The 23,506-nt window shown below is 37.4% G+C and overlaps 1 protein-coding gene across 6 annotated transcripts in view; it reads left to right on the top strand.

The window, feature by feature from the left end:
- camsap1b (calmodulin regulated spectrin-associated protein 1b) overlaps positions 1-23,506 on the top strand; it is a 239,638-nt gene that overhangs the window by 134,720 nt on the left and 81,412 nt on the right. For 2 of the 6 annotated variants that reach the window (XM_051931995.1, XM_051931998.1), the window contains exons 5-10: positions 5,315-5,395; positions 6,056-6,088; positions 9,929-10,070; positions 11,139-11,278; positions 13,517-13,613; positions 19,970-20,117. In XM_051931995.1, the coding sequence (XP_051787955.1) occupies positions 5,315-5,395; positions 6,056-6,088; positions 9,929-10,070; positions 11,139-11,278; positions 13,517-13,613; positions 19,970-20,117 (641 nt within the window). Of the gene's footprint in view, positions 1-5,314; positions 5,396-6,055; positions 6,089-9,928; positions 10,071-11,138; positions 11,279-13,516; positions 13,614-19,969; positions 20,151-23,506 lie in introns of all 6 variants that reach the window. The other 4 variants (XM_051931994.1, XM_051931997.1, XM_028810191.2 and 1 more) reach the window with 2 other exon arrangements.

Genomic DNA, 23,506 nt, shown 5'->3' with positions numbered 1-23,506 from the left:
TATCCCTGTACTTGGCCGCATTCATCTTTCCCTCGATTGCAACCAGTCGTCCTGTCCCTGCAGCTGAAAAACACCCCCATAGCATGATGCTGCCACCGCCATGCTTCACTGTGGGGACTGTATTGGACAAGTGATGAGCAGTGCCTGGTTGTCTCCACACATACCTCAGTGCAAGACACATGACAGCCCGCATGGAGTTTGCTAAAAGACACCTGAAGGACTCTGAGATGGTGAGAAATAAGATTCTCTGGTCTGATGAGACCAAGATAGAACTTTTTGGCCTTAATTCTAAGCGGTATGTGTGGAGACAACCAGGCACTGCTTATCACTTGTCCAATACAGCACCACAATGCCTTCCTTCACCAACCCTTTCTTCTTCTCTTTCTCTTTACCTTCTCTTCTCACCTTCACCCTTCTCTCTCTTTCTCTCTTCTTCTTCTTCCTCTTCTTCTTTCTCTTTCACCTTCGACCTCCTCTCGCCCTCCTCACAAGCTTTGTCTTCTTCCTCCCAACTCTGGCTCTCTTAGTGGAGGGAGGCGGCCCCTTTTATTATGACCCAGATGAGCCCCAGGTGCTCCCCATGACATCCCTTCCTGGTGTGGCGGAAGTGTCAGGAGAGCACCTGGAAGTACACCGGGTGCCCTTGGGATTACTTCCGGCAGCACTTCCGGGTGTGGCGGAAGTGCTGCCATCCAGGACTCCCTAACTGTCCGGGCGCCCCCTGGCGGTGGCCATGTCTTCTCACAGTGGTGAGTATCCTGGCTCCATTCCTGTGGCCCCCAATTAGGCCCGGGCGGCTGCCCTCCCGTGGCCGAGGAGAAGTATTGTCCAACTCGGGGACTATCCAGGCGTCCCGGCCGGGCAGTGTCCCCGCTCATCTGTGACAATATACAACCCCGTGCTTCGCAGCGGCAAATTACTGCTTTTAAATTTTTATTAAGAAGAAAACCTTTTTAAATTGAGTGAAAGTATACCAATAACAATTTGTTAAGGATCTGTTTTTTTGTGAAGCTGACTTCACACAGCCTCTCCGCTGTTTTATAAACGAACGCCATATAAGGTCTTCCTTTTTCGTTGCTTTGCCAACGGAAGCAGCCTTTTTATTAAATCCTGTTTTTACGATTGTTCTGTTTGTATACCACGTTGTCAGTTCAGCACTCCGGTTGGAATATGACCAAGCTGTGCAAGCTTACTGTTAAGAATGCAACGTATAGTTGTACAGGAGAAAAGCAATCTTGCCTCAAATCAATGGCAACCTTTTGTAGGTCTATGAACTTAATTTAAACTTTAGGTTTACACAGTGCCCCAAAATTCTTACTAAACACTGCATATTAAAGCTGCTTTGTTTTATATCTGTGAACATCGCTACTACATTTAGCTATTCTCTTGCTAATAAGGAGTGATGCTGTGCAGTCACTGTGTTGACAGTTTCTGCTGTGTGCTTCATTGCACAGATATTTCATAAACATGAGGCCACTGTTACTCTCAGTTCTTGGCCAGTTTATTGGGCCATCATACACCATTTATTTAAAGCACTTTGCTCTTCAAAACTTGAAGTCTTGTTTTAATTTCCTGTTTTGAAATTTGCATTTTGAACGTAAGCAATTAAGTATACTTTGTTAAAACCTGCCTTGGAAAAATAACAAAGTACAGTACAATTGTTAACTTTAAAAAGCATTTTTTTTTTTTTTTTGTTTTTTAAAGTATTTGCATTTAAAAAGACTAGGGGGCTCTGCCCCCTGCTTGCTTCACTCACCAACCCCCGGGTGGGCGCTACTTGGTAGCCACTTCGCAGATCTGCTGCTCGCATATGGGGAAGCAGATGTACAATTTAAACAGATTATTTTCATGGGAATTGTTACATATGCATAATAGAACTAACCATTTTACATTACAGCGAGTAATTAACCATAGTAAAAAAAAATAGTAAAACGTAGTAAATTGAAAGAAAATTGTTTCATGTTGCATTAGAGGTACTTGTTGTGTTATATGTTTTTGTTCTGTTTGGCTTTGAAATTAACATGCAAATACTTTTTAAACTTACACTTTTTTACTGTAAAACTTCAGTAAAAACAATTTGTTAATTAACTTTTCATCAATATCGCATTGAATGTTTGGACATGCATCGTGACATGGCAACGTATAACTGCCCATGAGTAAATATTGTTTCTTTCTCTCTAATAAATAAACCGACTTTTTCGCATGTTTGTCCCTATGATTTAATTATCTTTGCAAAAGCTATTTTAACAGGAAACACTAAACATTTTAATACGAATGGCATATCAAGATCTCCTTTGGTGTCTGTTATCTGCAGAAGATATACTACATTACCTTTCTTGTCGCCTGTTAAAATTTTACGTCAGAATTGTTCGACAGCATAGTCTATTGATACACATTTAACCAATTTGCCGTGTAAACGATCAACTACTTTTAAAAGGTCAGTTCCCAACATAATCTTTTAAAGTACAGTAATGAAAGTAAAATGCATTCTAACAAGGCAGTCTACAGAGCAAAGTTTACAATGCAGTATAAATGAGAATTTCATCAGTACTATAAGAGAACAAAAGCAAAAAAACTGTTACAGATCAGAAAATTTACAACATTAAATTGCAATGAAGGGAAAATTATAAAAATAAATAAAACAGTTAATCATAATGAGCTCCAGGTGGATGTGTCCTAAAGGTATACTCCACTCATAAATGGCATTTTTTATGTTACATTAAATAGTTTGTAATTGTGACTAAGAAAAAAAAAATTATCTCATGTTTTTGTACAGAAGTTGCGTAACAAAGGTTCTAATTGAACAAGACCCAGTGGTGACCAATGCTGGACAACTTCAAACAATGTGAAAAACATCCATGAGAAAAAAATTCTCATGTAACTTGTGGTGTATAATCCACATGTCTGTTATCCATATGTATGCTCATAAAATGCAAAATATATTTATCCATTTGCATGCTCATAACATGCAAAATACATTTATTTTTTGCTAAAATAGTAATACTACTTCTGGAAAACTCAGTGTACAATATAAGGCAATTTAAAAGCACAGTATTATAGGAATGTGCCTTTCCTGTTTATATTGTATGCTGGGTTTTCTAGAAGTATCCTCTTTCATAAAACCCCTGTGTGCATCCAGTGTCTGTGTGTGTGTGTGTGTGTGTGTGTGTGTGTCTCTTCTGGTGAAGTGCGCATGCGCGGGGCACGGTGCGATGCTTCAAAGCAGATGCTTCAAAGGCCGCCTGACGTGTCACACAAGACAGAGAGGGTTGGGACCTATAAAATATCGTGCGGACGATCCAATTGGATTTCGGTAAATGAGGTAAGACCTAAAACATGAGGCACGAAAAATCCAATTGGGTACTGAGACGCAGAGACCAGCTTCCCCAAAGAGGTGGGATTACTGTTTGTTGTTGTGCAAGTGTTCATTCTGAGGATTTCAGCTTGGCCTGGTAAAGTGTAAAGTGTCGGTCGTTGAAGGGGTTTTCCTAAATGTACGAATTTTCATGATATTACAATAGGATGACTTTTAAAAGTAGATTTATTTTCGCGCACATAAAATCCGTTGCTGGGGAGACGCCACACATAAAATAATCAGCTGCACGCCAGCACAGATTAAAATACTTGCTAGGAAACTGCACAGTACTTGCTAGAGAGAAGCAACAGGCACGATTATCAGCTGCACGCCACACATTACATCAGTTGCTGGGGAGAATCTTCTGATTGCCCACTGTTGTGACAGAAAATTAAACGCATATTACAGACGTCAAAGCCAGTATTACCATAAGAGAAAATTACAGGTATTTTACAGAAATACAAACCAGTATTACTGCGAGAGAAAATTTAAGGCACACAATACAATGACGCATATTACAGCCACATACAAGCCAGGAAATATACAGCCATTTTAATATAGACTGTTCCTACTAATGTTTATGCACTACTGCTCTAGCGCCCGTTATTGTAACGGGCTTAATGTCTAGTTAATAATATTTAACAAAAAAGCATGCATTTTGCACATTATAAACATATGAATGGACGATAGACATGTGGATTATGCAACTTTATTTGCACAAGTGTATTTGTGTTTTTAATGGATTTTTTTTATACTGTTTGCTGTTGTCCAGATATGACATTAAAAATACTGTATTTCTTGGCCACCATTACAGGCCACTTGTTGTAAGTAACATATAAAAAAATAAATAAATTTTGTTTGGAGTATTCCTTTAATACTCTGGATAACTATATATGTTGCACTTTATATTTTGATGAGCTTTGTGAAATGTTTAGATACATTTGAAGTGGCTTTTAATAATAATGGGTTGGCCTTGAGTGAACTAAAAAGTGTACTTGACTCTACCTTACACAAGTACATTTTAAAGCCTGTTTCTAAGCTTAGTGCCTTTAATATGCACATACACTTGCACTGGCACTATATGCACAATATTTGGTGTGAAATCACTGATTTATTGGAAATGGTAAGTTTTTGAATTATTGTACAAATTAAAATAATAACTGTATCCAGCATCTTGGAAAACTGTTCACTGTTCTTAAAGACAGGCCTGTGATACTATAGCACACATCCTTTCATTTGTTTATATCTGACATTAAACAGTAAACAGCAGAATTTTCTTCATATTCATGTTTGAGTCAGACTTAAATCATCAAGCAAGCATTCTTGTCAATGATTTTATAATCCTTACTGGTTAGCTATGCATTAATGCTAACTAACTGAATGGCTGAGATAACTGAAGCAGTTGATTTATGATTTGCATGCACTCTTTTAAAGCGGTGTGCATTGCTAAAGTGAAATTGTGAGCTGTTGCAGCTCATACTGTAAATCTCAAAGCTTTTGCTTTAATGTATGTTGTGTTGAAAGTATTGAAAGAAAAGATCTAGATCAAATATCTTATAGACAATGCACTAAAATATCTTGTGCAGAGTAAAAATTATGATGTAGAACAGAGCCATGGACTGAAAAAGGCTAAGACTCATTTAGGTAACAGTAATAAAATCATAAAATTACAGTGTGACAGCTGTATCCACCAGATTATGAGCATCACTAATATGCTTGTTAATTGCTGTCAAAGAGGAGTTTGCTGGCACAATTAAAACATTTATTCTTCTACAGTGTCATAGTCTAATGTCTAATTTTATTGGTTGTGTTTATTTTCCCATTTGGAGCATATGTATGCCACATAGTAATTTTGGCTGAATACAGTTTTTGCTAGTTTTTATGACTGCAGTATTAAGCAATTCTTCTTCATCAGATAAATAAATGGGAATTTATCTTTTATTACTCTGCCTGATTCAGGTTAATCTGAAAATGAGAGAAATTACTGAAAAAGAAACAAGAGTGAAACAGCATTTGCTTGAGTCTCCAAGTCATCAAAAGGTGAGCTATGAAGTTTTTCAGTATATCTTCCACTTGGCTTGAATAAATATTCGTACTCCGGTTTCTTTGCATACTGACCACCATGATTTTTATTTCTCATTAAAAATTCAGTCTTGGTTATCAGATTTTTTTTTTTTTATTATATTTTTCTCATGATTGGTTAAGCCGCTTAGATTAAGAGGAAAGATGTCCTCTGTAATTTTTGTACTATTTTAAAATTGACCAAGAAAATGCAGCTGTAACACTTTTTTGACATTCATCACATTGTTTTGTGTTAGATTGTTTCAAGGTTGGCTGAATTATTATTATTTTATAAAGTCTACTGCATAAACAGTATATGCATTAGTATAAGTTATTTCTTTTGTTCCTACTGTATGCATTGTATGTGGGTCTAAACCTAAAAAGTAATTTTGGGTGCATGTGATTCCCACAAATTCTTTAAAGTTATTTGCCTACAATTTCTCTTGTTAGTGCATGCATCTCTCATTGAGGAATGTCTTGATAGTTTTCCAGTCCTAATTGAAATAGTTCCCTTGTTATTGCCAGCTCTTTAACCCTTTATGGTAACGTAGTGCTGTACTGTTATTATTGAAAGCCTCTGATATTTTTTGCTACTTTTCCTGTTTCCTTTTCCTTACACCTTCCCTGCTTCTTGGATAGTCTCCTTCCAAGTGGTATTGGAAACTAGTACCTGTAAGTTGAATGTCTCATCCTTTTCCCATTCAGGTGTTTTCCATTAGTGGAATTTTGTCTCCAATGTGTGTCTGATGCTTGCTGGACTTTGGCTTTTTACTTAGCCCTTGCAGAAGATAATTGGGTCTAAATTGAGACTAAAATAAATGCATAAATAAATACACAGTTTACATAATAAAAGAATTGCAGTTATTGCAGTTCAATTGTAATTTTCAGAGTATGAATTTTCTATTTATTAAAATCATTTGCCGACCTTTCTCAAATTCTCTTTACTTCTGCATTTAATATTTCAGGAGCTAGGTGGATTGCAGATAGTTTAAAATAAGACGTGCTGAATACATAGAATACAATTTGTAGCATTACATAGTAGAAAAGTTCACTTTGAAATTTTCTTTTTTTTTTTCTGTTTTTTCGTGCCTTTTAATGTCTTGCCAGCATTGGAACAAGCAGTACTTTCGTGTGCTCACATCAAGGTTTTCTTTCCATTTGCTAATGTAAATTCTGTTCAGATAGGAAAAAGGCTGCTGTTGCTTTTAGTTCCAAAAATGTTTTTTCTTTACTCATTCTTTTTCTATTTTAATTTATGACAACAAACATTCTTCTTTTGCCTGTTTAAATCATTTATACATTGATTAGTTACACCTTGTTTACCTCTTTGTTCTTTATTAGCCTGATTTAATGCATGCCCTTGCTCACTGCATGTTGCAGCCTTTGGAGCATTCCCGTGTGGTATGGTATACACAGTGTTTACATTAATCAGAAACAACTATAGAAGGTTTCAAGGCTTACTGTTCCCATTCTAATGTGTAGGTACTGATCAGAAAAGTGGAAAATTGGTTTAATGAAGGGCAAAGTGTATTTTAAAAACTGGTAATTCCATACATGTCCGGTTTCATGTTTAATGTACTGATGTCTCCATGTGTCATTTATAAGTTATATGCTTGTTACTGTTTTAATGGATAAAAGTTCAAAGTGACTTTGAAAATGAATAATGTAAGTATTTATGTACCTCTAGATTAAAGGATAAAGACTGCTCAGCTAGCTGAGTTTTACATAATTAACAATATATTGGTAGTGTTCGTGTTTTACCATGAAAAATACTTTTCCTTGTTGCCAAAAGGCTGAATATGTGTATTTACCACATAATTCTGTATGTGTGTGTTTTTTTTTTCTTTTCTCAAAAGAAACTATATAAACCATGTACAGTCTTTTATAATTGGTGTATAAGAAATGCCCCTGAACAAAGCCTTAGTCTATTAACCTTGTGTTACATGCACACCCGTAGTACTTACCATGGGAACCTCGACAGTAATAGGTTGTGCATTTCTGGGACTACAGCCTACAGTCATTCATCTTTCCTTTGGCTTCATCCAGTTTTCCACCACACACTGCTGCACAGTGTCATCCCTTTTTGTCCTTGCAGGACCAGGATTAGGTAGGAAAGTGACCACCAACCCCTTCGTGATTGCTAATGTTTTGTGAACACAAGATTCTTTCAAATTGACAAACTTTATTTTACCTTAACATTTATTTTTTTTTATTTTTCAATGAAAATAAATGTATCAAGTACTGTGAGTTAAATTAATGAAAACATACCACCTGAGCAATTTAAAACATTGTCCACACAGCAAGCATCATCTCGGGTGGTTTGTCTCCAGCAGTTACAGAATGCAAAGTCTTCTTAAACCAGCTGAGATGCTTGTGGTCACTTGGACATTGTTGTAGCCTATGGCTAAGTTCGTGCATGTTCTAAGTCGGAGGGGGATGGAATAGCCGGCTGCTGGCAGCTTGTCTTTATCAGCACATTTAGAGGACAAAAGACGCTGGCGGAGAGGTGTGAACGGATTTAAGAAGCAATTTAAGGTGGGCCGGATCTACGAGTTTTTTCGTAGGCTCTGGTAATTCTAGTGTTAATAAGGTAATTCTGTTGGAAAAGGACTGGTAAGCGGCATGACACAGCAAATCCTATTACTTATGTGAAGCAAAAGTTACATTATGATAAAACTGTATAATAGTCTTGTTACTTGTCAGTGAGGCTACTCATATCACTGCCACGTAGCTAAGTGCAATTAAGATTATAGTCATGTTAAACTAAAGGTACCAGTAACTTATTTTTATAACTTCTTGCAAACACAAACACACTTTTTTCTTTTTTTTTTTTTTTTTGTTTTAAATGATGAGCATAAAGCTAACTGCTGTCTAACAAATAGCATTGTATAAGCATTTGCTTTTGTATTTGCATATCTCCCATCAGACCTTAGACTGTTCCTTAATATACAATATGCATATTGAATAACATCCTGCCTTTACACACTTGCCCTTTCCAGTCATGTTTAAAATCTATCAAAAACACAATTAATACAGTATTAACCTTTCCATTATGAGCTCTACAGTCTTGTTTACATGTTTTATACATTTAAAAATTGTATTTTATCGAAATAACTCTATATTCCTAAATTAACACACTACAAAAAGTTAAATATTATAAGCTTATTTCCACATAATGTAAATTGTTTTCCCTATTACAATTAGGAGCGTTTTGCAAGAAGAATATCATCAGTAATGGGCATCAGCAGTCCATAGTTAACACATTACTACTATATTGAGCAAGCAATATAGAAGCCTATTATGGTCAAATGCATCTCCATTTCCACTTACCAAGAGCAGCCTAAATAGTACTGCACGTTCTGGGATCTTTCCTTTCTATAATGAGGTAATATAGATATTTGTAGTAATGTTGGGGTGTACTTCTCCACTAATAAAGTACAGTCATAGCAGTAAGTTTTTGGTGATTGGTAATAACAATGTTATTAATTTCATATACTGTTGCTTTACCTGTAACAGAAAATGTGTGCTATATTCACTCACCTTTATTACTCCAAATACTCTCAAGTTACTCTGGCATTTGCCTGCCTAGTACCATATTAAGAAACTTGATATGCCTGTTTCCACTTTTTTGGCCATACTCTTACATAATTTAAGTTTGTATTGATACTAGGGGGCTTCGCTCGCCAACCCCCGTGTTTGGTTTTCCGGATACACACTTTTAAGATTTTTTTTTTTCTTTGAATTGTTGCTATTTCATTAGTTTCACTTTTATTTCAGAACTTCTGTAAAAACAATATTTGTAATCTTGCGAGTCCCAATATGCTGAATCTTTTTAATGAGGTCAGGATAGGTTTCTCTGTTTGGAATTTCAGCACAGACAAAACGATCTACATCATCAGCAGTTAATAATTTTTTTTTACAAAGTAAAAAAGTAAGTAGAGTTCTGCATTGGACTCCTGTCTGTAAAGTTGTGCTATTTTCCTCTCACAGTTCCAAAAGTACATGGGGTTACCAAGGTGATATCCCAGCTTTTCTCTAGGTTTTTGTACAAGGGCTAGACAGAACGTTTTTGACTCCTGGGGTAAATGTAGCTTTTTAAATAAGCAGACAGACACATATATGATATTTTGCTGCCATCATAGGTATAATAATAAACTGCGATTAGTTATATTTTTTTCTTTTTAACTTTACTCAATAAACTATTGCATTTGTTAATAATTCATTTAATCCTTATATTTACTTGACACACTAAATAATGTGGTAATCTACCATATTTTGTTCATACTTTGCTTGGCATACAATATTCTAACTCTGAATGGCTGGATTGAAAAGAAAATCAAATAGTACATTTTTGTTATGTGCATGTAGCAAGATTATAGCTGTATTTAGTTGTGTAAAGTTGCCAATGCTTTGTTACATCCTGATTTATAATTTAGTAGCCTACAACTAAAGCTTATCTAACTTATTTACAGTGTTCATATAAAACTGTACCTCTTTATCCCCTATAATTAGGTCCGCTACCGGAGGGACCATCTCTCCAGCCGACAGCTTCCTTACTTTCCTTTATTAGAAGATCTGATGAAGGATGTGTGTGATGGTGCTGCCTTACTGTCTGTAATACACTACTACTGCTCTGAGCTAATGAAGCTTGATGGTATGTATCCAGGTTTCTAATTAGTAGATGGTCTTGTTTTTGTTTTTCCAAAAAAACAAAGGGAATTCATAAAACTGTAAGAAAATAAGTTCAATATACTCATTTAATGTAATGCTTGTAAAAGATACTTTTGTTGAGCACTTGAAAATATAATTTTGTTGACCTTTACAGCTATCGTGTCTATGCTTCTTTGGAGAAAATCCTAATGTTTCTTTAGTTTACCATTAACCATCTTCCTTCTTTGCTCATTCTTGGTTTATCTATTATTAACTCTTTTTTAAACTGTAATATAACCAAAGGAATGATCTTTTCACAGTGAAGATGTATACATTTATATAAAAATGCCCTTTTCACTTTAGAATAGTTTTTAACATGAGCTTCTGATACATTGCTTTTTGAATGTATATGGACACATTCTTTGTTTTAAACAAATTATTTTAACAATTTTTCAACAAGATGAACCAAATAAATAGATGGACACAAGCATAATTTGTATCTGCAGTTAGTAAAACATGTTTATTTAGCAGAAGCTCAGATATTCCTGTGTACATATTTACAGTAAACAAACTTTTTAATGCAATAATTACTGGCATGTAATTTTTCATTTTTATAACAAACCCTATCTACTATTCAGTCTCTTGCATCTGCTTTGAAGAATATTGGATTTGATTCTGGTTTTGTTGGCCATGTTGCATCAATGAATTGCCTCATATCTTGCTGCAACATTTCTATTAGGATGAGTTTTGAAGTTTGGCTTTTTTATTCCAAAGTACTAAATTCTCACTTTAATTCCATTTCTGTGGAAAAGTTGCAGCAATGTTCAGGAGTGTTATCATATTGGAAAATCCATTTTTGGCTAATATTCAGGTTAAGGAAAAAAACCTTTATGTTCTCTACAGTTTTTTTTTATATTAGAATTTCTTTGGCACAACTGTAAATCCATAATCCTAAAATCAATGTTAAGAGGTGTCTTACTTCATTGAAAGTAAAATAAGAGGAACCGGATAAAGAAAACATAAATGCTCAAAATAAATGCATTTCTGAATTAATTTTACATTTTGTTTTTAGACATCTGCTTGAAAGAAGTGACTTCAATTGCAGACAACCTTTACAATATTCAGCTTCTAAAGGTGTTTTCAAACGAGTATTTGAACAAATGTTTTTATCTCACTACTGAAGACATGCTATACGCCCCATTAGTGCTAAAAGTAAGTTATGACAGGAACTGATTTCTTTTTCCTCATTACTTTATTCAGTTAAAATTAATTTTGAGACGTATATTTATCAACTGCATTTATCCAAAGCAATTTGGTGATCACAGACAATTACTAGTGTGTGTGTGTGTGTGTGTGTGTGTGTGTGTGTGTGTGTGTGTGTGTGTGTGTGTGTGTGTGTGTGTGTGTGTGTGTGTGTATGTATATGTGTTAGTGCTGGGACGTATACCGGTTCATACCGAAAGCTGATTTTTCTTCTACTGCAACACCAGTTTAAATATCTTAAACAACGTTTGGAACGTGGCGCAGCGGGAAACTGTTTAGCTGTGCAGCAGTGAAAAAGGTCCCCTCTTAAACATACATGCAACAGAGTACATGCGTTAGTGGAGGTATTGAGCACTGAAAATGGAGAGAGAACATTCTGAAACTGAAGGTGTAGCAGACGATAAAGTTGAACATGATGACACAGAAGAACTTTTGCTGGAAAAAGGAGCCATGTTTGATGTCTGGAGATACTTTGGTTTAAAAGGTCGGATGTGGACCAAACAATTATTTACTGCAAATGCTGTCGAGCTAAAACAATTTGCTGCACCACCTTAACCACAAACATGCTTTGGAGTACCAGTGCTTTGGACACAGGCTTCACACAGCCATATGTATGTAATAGTTATTAAAATAATAAACTATTTTAAGTAATGGTAGTAAAAACATACCATAGTAATAAGAAATGTACAATGAAATGTGTGTATAATCAGTTTTCTGTTATCTCTATTAATCAGTTAGTACAGGTAGTCCCCTACTTACAATGGTTCAACTTAGATTTTTCAAAGTTATGATGTCGAAAGCGAGACAATAATTTATATAACATTGTGCAAAATATAAATTTTCATGTTGACGCGACAAGTGAACGTTTCTGTGGGCCAAGCAATCTGAGCGATGCAATACGATACGTTGCAAGAAACTCCCACGTTGTGAGATGCCTCAGTCTAGCTAACGATCGATAGAGATCAATGATCTTGTTGTTACAGCGCTTTTCAATATGCTTCTGCTAGAAGGAAAGCTAGCTTTGTTGATTTGACCTCAGTTCTCTGCGTGTGCGTGAGTAGCGAAGAGCAAACAGCTTCTAAAATGGCACGTACAGAGATACCAAGGTGAATGCTCAAAGCAAAATCCGTGGATGACTTTTTGCGTATTATTGCTTAATCGGACTCTGACTTGTCGGACTCCGCTTTTGATGGAGTCCTCGTGGAGTGAAGCCACGAAAGTCGAAGAGCAATATAGCAAGGGATTACTGTATTTGTTTATTTAAATGTAGGTCTGTGATACGGTTTGCATATTTCTTGCTAGAGAGCCACAGAGGGAGAAACTGAGTCGTATATTTAAAAAAAAAAAATTTTCCCCCCACCCCCAAGCTTTCGAACAAACCTACCAGTTATCATCATCAGAGGAAAATGATTGGACATTGTGGACCACCAGGGCGCATATAGTCGCCCTAACCCGACACAGACAGCCAGAGACACTAATTGACACACAACGCGCCTTTATTTACAGCCGGTGAAGTGTTTCTTTTTCGCTCCCCCAAAGTACAGCACATTCCATACAGCACCACAACACAGTCCTTTCTTCAGCTGCCAATTCCCAGTCCTTCTGCCTCCACTCCTCCCTTTCAAGCTCCGTCTTTCTTCTTCTTCCCAACTCTGGCTCTCTGAATGGTCCTGTGAGTGTTCCAGGTGGCTCATCAGTGTTACCTGGAATCACTCCCAAGTGTGGTGGAAGTCCACTATAGGGCTGTTCAACCCCCCCCTGGTGGCACCCATGAAACCCAATAGGGTTCTGCCTAATTCCAACTCCAAGCATTCCCTAACGTATTCCATGGTGCCACAGCCGCCCAGGAGAACTGCCCTGAAGCATCCTGGGGAAAGTATTTCCTTGCCGATGCTCTCTCCCTGGGTCTTTCCATACAGTTGGTACCATGGCCCCCCGTCGCAACATACAGGAATCAAAGGCAATATATAGCAGGGGGAGGTTATAAGGGGATGGTGGATTAATAAGGTGGGGTTTGGAAGGTGTTGGTCATAGTCTTTTTTTGTTGTTGGGGGGGAAAAAACTCTATTTTAAAATAACATGACTAATGTTCTCCCTTTGTGGATCTCTACCTACAAAAAATGTATATAAATGCCTTGGCCTCTCGGTCTCAGTAATCCTAATGTTACATGTGTTCTTTCCTTTTAGAATAATGTTATGGTCTTCATTGCTGAACTTTTTTGGTGGTTTGAGATTGTCAAACCTGACTTTGTTCAGCCACGAGACTTTCAGGAAGTTAAAGATGGTAAGTGTTCACATTGCTTAATGAATGTATAAATTAATTCAGTCATAAATAAAAGGGCAGTTTTATATTGTATGCATGCATTTGTGTATATACAGTGGTACCTTGAGATAAGAGTTTAATTTATTCCATGACCGAGCTCGTAAGTCAAAATGCTCGTATCTCAAATCAATTTTTCCCTTTGAAATTAATTGAAATTAGATTAATTCGTGCCAGCCCCCAAAAAACCACCCCAATTTTTTGTTAAATGTTTTCAACATAATAAATATGTATTTATAATGAACAAATATTGTATGCAAACAAAATAAAACCTAATACATAAAAGAGAATCTAAAGAGATAAGCAGATGTTGGCGGAGCCAATTAGCGAATTGTATTATTTTTTTCTTTCACTTCACTTTTGCTTAACTTAATTTTCTTCTTCACTAGTTTTTTTCTTTTTTGCCATACTTCCGTCACTTTCATTCGCAGGGCGTTTCAATAGAAACCTGTTGAAGGAGCTTTGTTTCTTTCTCCCCTTTAGAGTGTTTCTGAAATGAGTTAGGCAAGTGTCATTAAATAGCGCCGCTGCATGACCAGTTGCAACTTTTTCAGGGTGTTTCTTTTCAATGAAGTCCAAAACTTTTTCCCACATTGCCAACACTTCCTTTATCTCATTTGAAGTGGTTGCCTCCTCTGCGATACCAATCTCCTGCAGAACCTCCGTTTGATGGATGGATGGAGTAAAAGCCAGAAGTCTGTATGACCATCAGCATCAAGTGACTCCGTGAGAACCCTAATTACAAAGAGGATTATTTCATTTGTTAGGTAGAATGCCCAGAGGGGACTGGGCGGTCTCATGGCCTGGAACCCCTGCAGATTTTATTTTTTTCTCCTGCCGTCTGGAGTTTTTTTTTGTTTTTTCTGTCCACCCTGGCCATCGGACCTTACTCCTTTTCTATGTTAACTAATGTTGTCTTATTTTATTTTATTATTTTGTCTTTTATTTTTCTTCATTATGTAAAGCACTTTGAGCTTTTTTGTATGAAAATGTGCTATATAAATAAATGTTATGTTGCTGCATCTGTAGTTCCATCAAGTCCTCTGTTGTCAGTTCCTCGGAATGTGCAACGACAAGCTCTTTGATGGCTCATATCTCGAATTTGGGCTCTTAACTGTAGGCAAAAAATCGATCTAGTGATGGCTCTTATCTCAAAAAACTTGTTAGATGTGGTACTCGTATCTCAAGATACCACTGTATTATATAAAATGTCTAATAACAACTATGAATGAACATACATTATTTTATTTGTACTGTTGAGGTCCTGAAGACCAAAATTACGCTCTTCTGCTGCAGCACATTTTGTTACTATTTATTTAAACACATGCTGTATCAGCTATTATGTTTCCTGCCGAAATTTCAGTAAAGTCTCGTCAAATGTTTTAGAGTTTATCATTAAGTGCAGTAATATCTGAACATCACATCGTTGTAGGTGACTGTTTTGTTATTAAGCATCATACCAAAGCTGTCCTCTCTGGGAGCATGTTATGTTTATTGCACCATTTTATTTGAATGGCCAAAAGCTATTTTTTGGTGATAATCAGATTGATTGGACTTGAGAATGTTCTTACCTGTTTGACTTAGAGTGAGAACATTAAGACTGCATAGGAGTATGGAGCTCTTGTTATAACTTTTACAATCAGTGGTGAAAATGTAAATTGTTACAGTTCTTATATATTCTTGTAATTATTATACATGCCAAACACTGGGCTTTTGATCCTGACTAGAACATTTATGAAATGCGCTATGTCCAGAGCAAAGAGTTGTGATTCAAGTTTATGTATTTGGTACATGGTTAATTGCTTTTAAAATTTTACAGCATTTTAGAGGTAAAAGAAACTGAATACTCCTGAAGGTCTTCCTTTGTAGCCTTCCAGAATATTCCTGTATATTCTGGGAGGAGAGAGAGATTAGCCATAGTCATAAATAGAGAATAAGAAAAAAGATAAATACAAACAAGCCCCACAATGGAGCAGTGCTGGGGTGTTTAGTTGTATTACCATAGTCCCTCCCATAAGCCTTCTGGCAGGGGAGAAAAAAAAAAGCATATCTAAAAGATGGTCTGAATGTCCATCTCTGCACCATTCCCTTCTTATCCTCCCACTTGTAGAAATGATTGCATAACTTAACAGAAAGATGCAGTCTGTAGATTTAAGTAGTTGTTGGTAACACTTGACTTTGGGTGGAGAAGGTTACCAGTATAATTGTAACACCTTGAATGCCACACAGGAAACTCCACCCCTTAAACACCTCACTGACATTGATGATAAAACATTTTGAACTGCTATCACTAACACCCCAGAATAGTAAAACACTAGATGGACTTGTATGTGCAGAAAGTATTGCAAAAGTAAGTGAAAGCACTTAGTGTAAAGTGTAAATACCATCCTGGGGAAGGGTCATTTAACAATAGTCCCTATAGTGAACAACATTTCTCCTTCAAAGCCTCCATTCCATACATTTAGTTAGAGTCACCCATGTAGAACATTGTGTTTTGCAGTGAACATGTTGGAAAAAGACCATGTGACTTGTGAGATCTAAGAAATTGAACAGATGGTGTGAGTCAACTACACTTAGGTACAAAGATGCTGGGTAGACAAAATGAGCAAAGGCTATCATCTTTTAAGACCTAGACTTACAGCTTTGCTTTCTAAAATGACACCATGCTGAAGTCAAATAAAATCTGGATGCAGGCATTTTAATGGAAAATTTGTTATACTATGGACCTTAGTCAACATTCCTTCTGTTTTGGGGTATTTTATCTCCATATGTTTTGGGGTATCTTAAGGGGAATTATGAGAGTGCAGAGTTTTATTAAGTCTACTGTGGACAAAGAGATTCCATGTGTACTTTAATTACACTTTGATTCTGATGATGTTCAGTACTGGCAGTCACTTTTATAAATTGTAGATAAGGAAGGAAATTGGGTAATCTATTTGTCAGTCAGGCATACAGCACTATCTTACTTGAGCCAATTCTGACATCCCCTTTCCATCAATCTAGTGAACAAGAAATTAAAAGTTTCAATATTTTGTAATCACTCCAAGATAATAAGACATCCTAAAAGTCTGAACTGTTAATACTGTATATCTCTGTACCTTACTTAACTCCTGCTAAGGTGTATCAGTTGGCTAACCACTGTTTTCATTGTCCAGAACCTTGACTTTCTTTAAACAAGCTCCAGATTGATTTCCTATGCTGGGAATCTTTAGATTTTGTTACTGTACCTTCTTGTGAATCTTCAGTCGTTTTAACTCGATATTGGACACTTCAGACGTCAAATAAGGAAAAAGGGACAACATTTTCACATTTTCTTCCATTCATTTTTTTTTTCCCCATCAGCAGATTCTGGATCATCTCTTAATGCATGGTCACTGTATCATTACTGTCCACGGCAGGTATGAGAGACTTCTTGAATGAGTTGAAACATATCTAAAAGCAATTTATCAGCAGTGTTCATAAATTTGGTTATATGTCATTAAAGTGTACCATTTATCAAGGCTTGTGAATTTTCATTAGTCAGAAAGAATGAGGGTGGTCATAGGCCTAAGCCACCATCACTAACAAGGTGGCTGTTATTCCATTTTTCTATGTCTTGATCAGTAAGACTCTGTGTTTACTTATGAGCTACTTTTAATATTGCGGCAGCAGTATTTATGTTGCACCAGGTCACTAAATACCAACATTTGTTTTTAAATAAAGGCATTTGGAAATTCTTTGTTTTTTTAATCCAGTTAAGCTTCCCCAAGCCAAGTTTGAATGTGATTACTGGTTATTCATGTAGTTTGTTTTGTTTCACTGCAACTTTGTGAAAGACTATTTTTGTTCTCAAACACTGAGTCTAAACTTAATTCTCTTGAACATCATAAACAGTAAGAAAACAAACTTTAAATGGTTGCAAAAAGAATATATATGGTTCAAGGCAGACACGTTTTTTTTATTTTCTTTTTACCTCGTGGGAAATGCCTTCCCCCATTTCCCACAAGTATAACACAGTTCCAGCACAAGCACGGCACGAACACAATACTCTCCCTTTCTCCTCTTCTCCACTCCTCTGGTCAAGCTTTGTCTTCCTCCTCCCAACTCTGGCTCCCCGAATAGTGTCTGCTGGCTCCTTTTATACTGCACCTGGAAGTGCTCCAGGTGCTTGATGACCTAGCTTCCGGCAGCACTTCCAGGTGTGGCAGAAGAACTGTCCCAAAGGGCTCAGCAGATCCTGCTGCAGCACCCCCTGGCAGCACCTCCTGGATCCCAACAGGGCTGTATCAAACTCCAACTCCCATGAAGCCCTGCAGGAGTCCGAGGCGCCGCTGCAACCCAGGGGGGCTGCCATCTATTGTCCTGGGGGAGGTAACGCTCTGGCCACGCTTGCTCCCCCAGTACTTCCAGCATGGAGGCTTTCCAGGTCCGGGGCCCTGCTACTACACATCATCAAATAATAAACATCACACAAAATCCAGAGATATTACATCACTGTACAGCCATACATTTTATTTATAAACCCCTCCAGTCCATATAACAATTTACCAGTTCAATATGTGTAACAAATTTCATAATTTTTCAATTCATGTAATTGGAGAATATTCAAATCATACTGTTGAAAACCATGAATTTGGCCACACTTGTTCCTTGAGAAACATTTAGTTATTACTTGCTATTCTCTTATAATGTACAGTGATCCCTCGCTATATCGCGCTTCGCCTTTCGCGGCTTCACTCTATCGCGGATTTTATATGTAAGCATATTTAAATATATATCGTGGATTTTTTGCTGGTTCGTGGATTTCTGAGGACAGTGGGTCTTTTAAATTCTGGTACATGCTTCCTCAGTTGGTTTGCCCAGTTGATTTCATACAAGGGACGCTATTGGCAGATGGCTGAGAAGCTACCCAACTTACTTTTCTTTCTCTCTCTCTTGCGCTGACTATCTGTGATCCTGACGTAGGGGGTGTGAGCAGGGGGGCTGTTCGCACACGTAGACGATACGGACGCTCGTCTAAAAATGCTGAAAGATTATCTTCACGTTGCTACCTTCTGTGTGCAGCTGTTAAGTATGCTGCACAGTGCTTCGCATACTTAAAAGCTCAAAGGGCACGTATTGATTTTTGACTTTGTTTCTCTCTATCTCTCTCTCTCTCTCTCTCTCTGCTCCTGACGGAGGGGGTGTGAGCTGCCGCCTTCAACAGCTTTGTATCGGCAGTGCTTCGCATACTTAAGCCAAACAGCCCTATTGATATGTTTGCTTTCATCTCTGTTTCCTTTGAAGAGGAAGATATGTTTGCATTCTTTTAATTGTGAGACAGAACTGTCATCTCTGTCTTGTCATGGAGCACAGTTTAAACTTTTGAAAAAGAGACAAATGTTTGTTTGCAGTGTTTGAATAACGTTCCTGTCTCTCTACAACCTCCTGTGTTTCTGCGCAAATCTGTGACCCAAGCATGACAATATAAAAATAACCATATAAACATATGGTTTCTACTTCGCGGATTTTCTTATTTCGCGGGTGGCTCTGGAACGCAACCCCCGCGATGGAGGAGGGATTACTGTAGTTGCATAATGTTATATTGCACAGACAGATACTAAAATGTCATGACATTTTTAAAATTGTTAATAAGAAATTGGAAAGGTAACCAATGAGTGATAGTGAACTCCAAAATTTTTGATATCTACTTGGGCTTGAACAGATTTGGGACTGAGAAAAAGGAACTTGCTTGGAATTATAGATGTTTTATTACTACTACAATTTGATGTATATATTTTATTTTGTTTAGGCATCTTCTCCTTGACTAGTTGTAGATTCTGTATGCCCTATTTCTTAGAAGTAATTGTTTATGGAAGTGAAGAGATAAAACATGGTCAGTTTAAATGCTATTTGCATAGATATTCTGTTTCTCAACTTCATTGTCAAAAATGAACTAGTTTGTTTAGAAGGACCATTGTAATTTTTTTTTTATTATATTTGCACGTATGAGACACACCAACACTAAATGAGAGTTAGTCACTTTCCAGGTACCTACTGTATGTTTTGCATTATACTGGTGTTTTATTGTGAAAATGATGCTGATCAATGTCCTGCTCATGTTAATTCTCACGCTATTTCTACAGTTCTGTGATCAAGTTAGTAGCATATACTGATCCACATATTGGAAGCATGTACAACATTTCAGACAAGTGTGTGTTTGTATACTTGTATTTTTGACTTTTTAACTTTTTAAAAAAATATTTAAATAACAAGCCGAATTAGAATATTACTTTCAACATATCCTTATTTGAAACGGCCTTATTTAACAAAAAACCTTTGTTTATTTTGCTTCTTTTCAGCTCGAGTCATGCTACAGCCAAAAGGTGTTCGTCCTCCAATTCCCATCTCAAATGCAACAAAGCGCAGCTTCATGGTGAGCCCAGCCAGTATGTCCAGTCCCGCAGAGACGCCTCCCTTGATACAGAATTGTCCAGATATATGTAACAGGTACTACCTGCACCTTGAAGAGTCTGACTTTCTGTAAGTCTGTTTCTTCTGTGTTGTTTCCATGTAGCACTTTCTGAATTTTACATTTCTGCATTCATCAGTGTGGTTAGTATGGATACTCATCACCTTTCGTCATCAATACTTGTATGTATAAATAAATAAGTAGAAACTTCTATTTATTTTTAATGTCAGTTTACTGTTATTTCATTCTCCAGATCTACTTTTTATTACTCTTATTTCTTGATGTTTTAAGTGTTTAATTTACGTATTGATTTGTCAGTGGCACCCTTTGTTAAATCTGACCATTTGAGGAGGGAAAACTGTCAAAATCTTAACTGATAGTTTGAAGTTTCTGCTAGTAGAATGATGATGTGCAATTTTTGGGTATGATTAGATGTTTCTGATATAATTATACATTGTCAGGTTTTTAATGGTACAATAAACAAAATGCAGTGAATTCTTTGTCCACAATTATATATGTTATAGACGATGTCTGAGTGGTATGATTACACTAATATCTATTGTTCAATTGTACCTTTACTTTAATTCTATAATGCTGAAGATACATATTCATGAATCTGAGCAATAAATTGTTTTTTCTTTCAAAATGAATACTGTTTTTGCCAATTGTAACAGTTGAGGTAGTTATCGACCTCTCAAACCCTCAGGTAGTATGCCAAACACCAGGTAAAAGTCCAAGACTTTTTATTTTTATGATAATAATGTGCACTAAGCACCTTCCACTCCACACTATACATACAATAATCAATAATAAAGCACAATAAACACTTCTCCTCTCCCAGACACTTCGCCACCCTTCCTCCCAGCTCAGCTCAATATCTGGGCTTTCCCAGAGTCCTTTTATACTCCCTGACCCGGAGGGGTTTCTGTTCCATTACCCACAAGTCCTTATTCCTTCCGGGTCAGGGTAAACAGTCCTTATCTTCAACCCGGGAGCACGTCGTTTCTTCCTGTCATGGGTTATGACGCACTTCCGGGTTATAGGGCATATAAGAGTTCAAGAGCCTTCCTACAGCGACTCCCAGTGGTCCCCAAGGTATCCAGCAGGGCTGTGCATAAAAACTACAAAGTCCATGAGGCCCTGCTGGAACTCGGGGCCCGTCCATGCTGTCGGGAGAGCTCCTCCTGGCGGCCTGGGGGTGAGGGCCGGACACTCTCGCCGGCCATCCATCACACAATAATATAAGGTGATGTGCTCCAGACCGTTGATTTATAATACAATGCTTAAAAAAAAATTAAGGGTACTCTTAATCATTACAGTCGTAACACCAAGTCAGTTAAGTTTCAGGGATATCTATCTGTCCAGTTAGGAAGCATAAGCGATTTTGAATCAACTTCACCTGCTTTGCTGCAAATGAAAGTGACAACAGGTACACTGGAGAGGCAACAGCAAGAAAACCACCAAAAAGGGAATGGTTTTGTAGGTGGTGGCCGCAGACGATTACTCTCTACTTGTCCTCCCTCAGTGATTCTTCTATAGTTTGTGTTTTGCTAGTCTCCTTGTCACTACTGGTAGCATGAGGCAGTACCTGCAGCCGATTCAGGTTGCACAGGAAGTCCAGCTCCTCCAGGGTGGCACATCCATACGTGCTGTCATAAAAGGTTTGCTGTGTCTCCTAGCTCAGTCTCAAGAGCATTGAGGAGTTATCAGGAGATGAACCGTTGCATGAGGAGAGCTGGACAGGGCCATAGAAGGGCATTAACCCAACAACAGGACCAGTATCTGGTCCTTTGGGCAAGGAGAAACAGGAGTAGCACTGCCAGAGCCTTACAAAATTACCTCCAGCTGGTTACTGGTGTGCATATTTTGGCCTAAACTGTCAGAAACAGATTCCATGAGGTTGGCATGAAGACCAGACGTCCTTCAATGGGACCTGTACTCGCAACCAATCAGCATGCAGCTTGATTGGCATTCGCCAGATAATCCCACAATTGTCAGCTCTACTGTTGGCACCCTGTTCTCTTCACAGATAAGATCAGGTTCACACTGAAATGTGAAAGCGTGAAAGAATCTGGAGACACCTTGGTGAATGTTGTTTAGCCTGCAACATCATCCAGTATGACTGGTTTGGCGGCTGGGTCAGTGATGGTCTAAGGCAGCATATCCTTGGAGGGTCACACAGACCTCCATGTGCTAGGCAGCGGTATCCTGATTGCTGTTAGGTACCGGGATGAAATCCTTGGAGCCATTCAGTGGGCCTTGGGTTCCTCCTGGTGCAGGACAATGCCCAGCTTCATGTGACCAGAGTGTGTGTACAGTTTCTGGATTACAGAGGCATTGATGCAATTGACTGGCCTGTACGTACCCTTGTAACAGTCCATCTCCTGGCATCTCCTTGTGTAGCTACCTGTCTCCTGGTATCTGTGCTGGGAGACACAGCAAGCCTTAGATATTCCATCCTGGAGGAGCTTGAATACCTGTGCAACCTGAATCAGCTGCAGGTACCACCTCGTGCTACCAATTAATGACAAGGACACTAGCAAAACGCAAAACTAGAGAACAATCAGTGAGGAAAGATAAATAGAAAGCAATTGTCTGTGGCCACTACCTGCAAAACCATTGCCTCTTTGGAGTTTGTCTTACTGTTGCCTATAAACTGTATTAAGTAATTCAATAAAAAGCATGCATTTCCCTAAACAGTTTAGAATTTTGACCAATATAGTAGAAGTACGCACAGATATAACTTACTAAAAACTAATTATGCTCCTGCATATTAATTTATACTTTAATATTGCACATGTGTTAAATACGTTTTTGTCAGAACTGTTTTTACAAAATTCAGTTCATTTTTTGAGAGATCGAGATCATACTTTTGAAAGATAAAAAGTAAACTTGCCACAGAAAAAAAGGACCAAAAATGTAATATCAGGCTGTTTGTTTGTGTCTTTGTCCAGTTTTCAAATTCACACTGTTGAACATAACTTAGACAAGTTTTGCACAGATTGCTTATTTTTGCAAGGGAAGACTATAGACAATATTTTGCTCCTAAATAGGGGTGGGCGGTATGACCAAAATTCTATATTACAGTATTTTTCTAAATTATCCCGGTTTCATGGTATTCGATGGTATTTTTTTCCCCATGCGTGAGTGGATGTTAACCACATTTTCCACTGGAATTACTGGCTAAGAATAACCTATTCCACTGTCAAGAGTATTGTACATTGTACAAAAAAAACATTTTAATGTGCACACAAGTATTAATACAGGTTTGCATTGCCCCATAAAGTGATAGTTTTCAAGGGGGTGGCACTAATGGAGAAGGTATCACATTGCATGACAGATGCAGTCAAAATATAGAACCTTTTTATTGAACAAATTTTGCAAAAACTTAAACTATAATTTTTACAACATATTTTCAACCATACAA

The sequence above is a fragment of the Erpetoichthys calabaricus genome, chromosome 9 (assembly GCF_900747795.2).
Source record: "Erpetoichthys calabaricus chromosome 9, fErpCal1.3, whole genome shotgun sequence".
Taxonomy (NCBI): Eukaryota; Metazoa; Chordata; class Cladistia; order Polypteriformes; family Polypteridae; genus Erpetoichthys; species Erpetoichthys calabaricus.
Note: the sequence above shows the minus strand (reverse complement) of the source record. Positions and strands in the feature narration are given on the sequence as shown.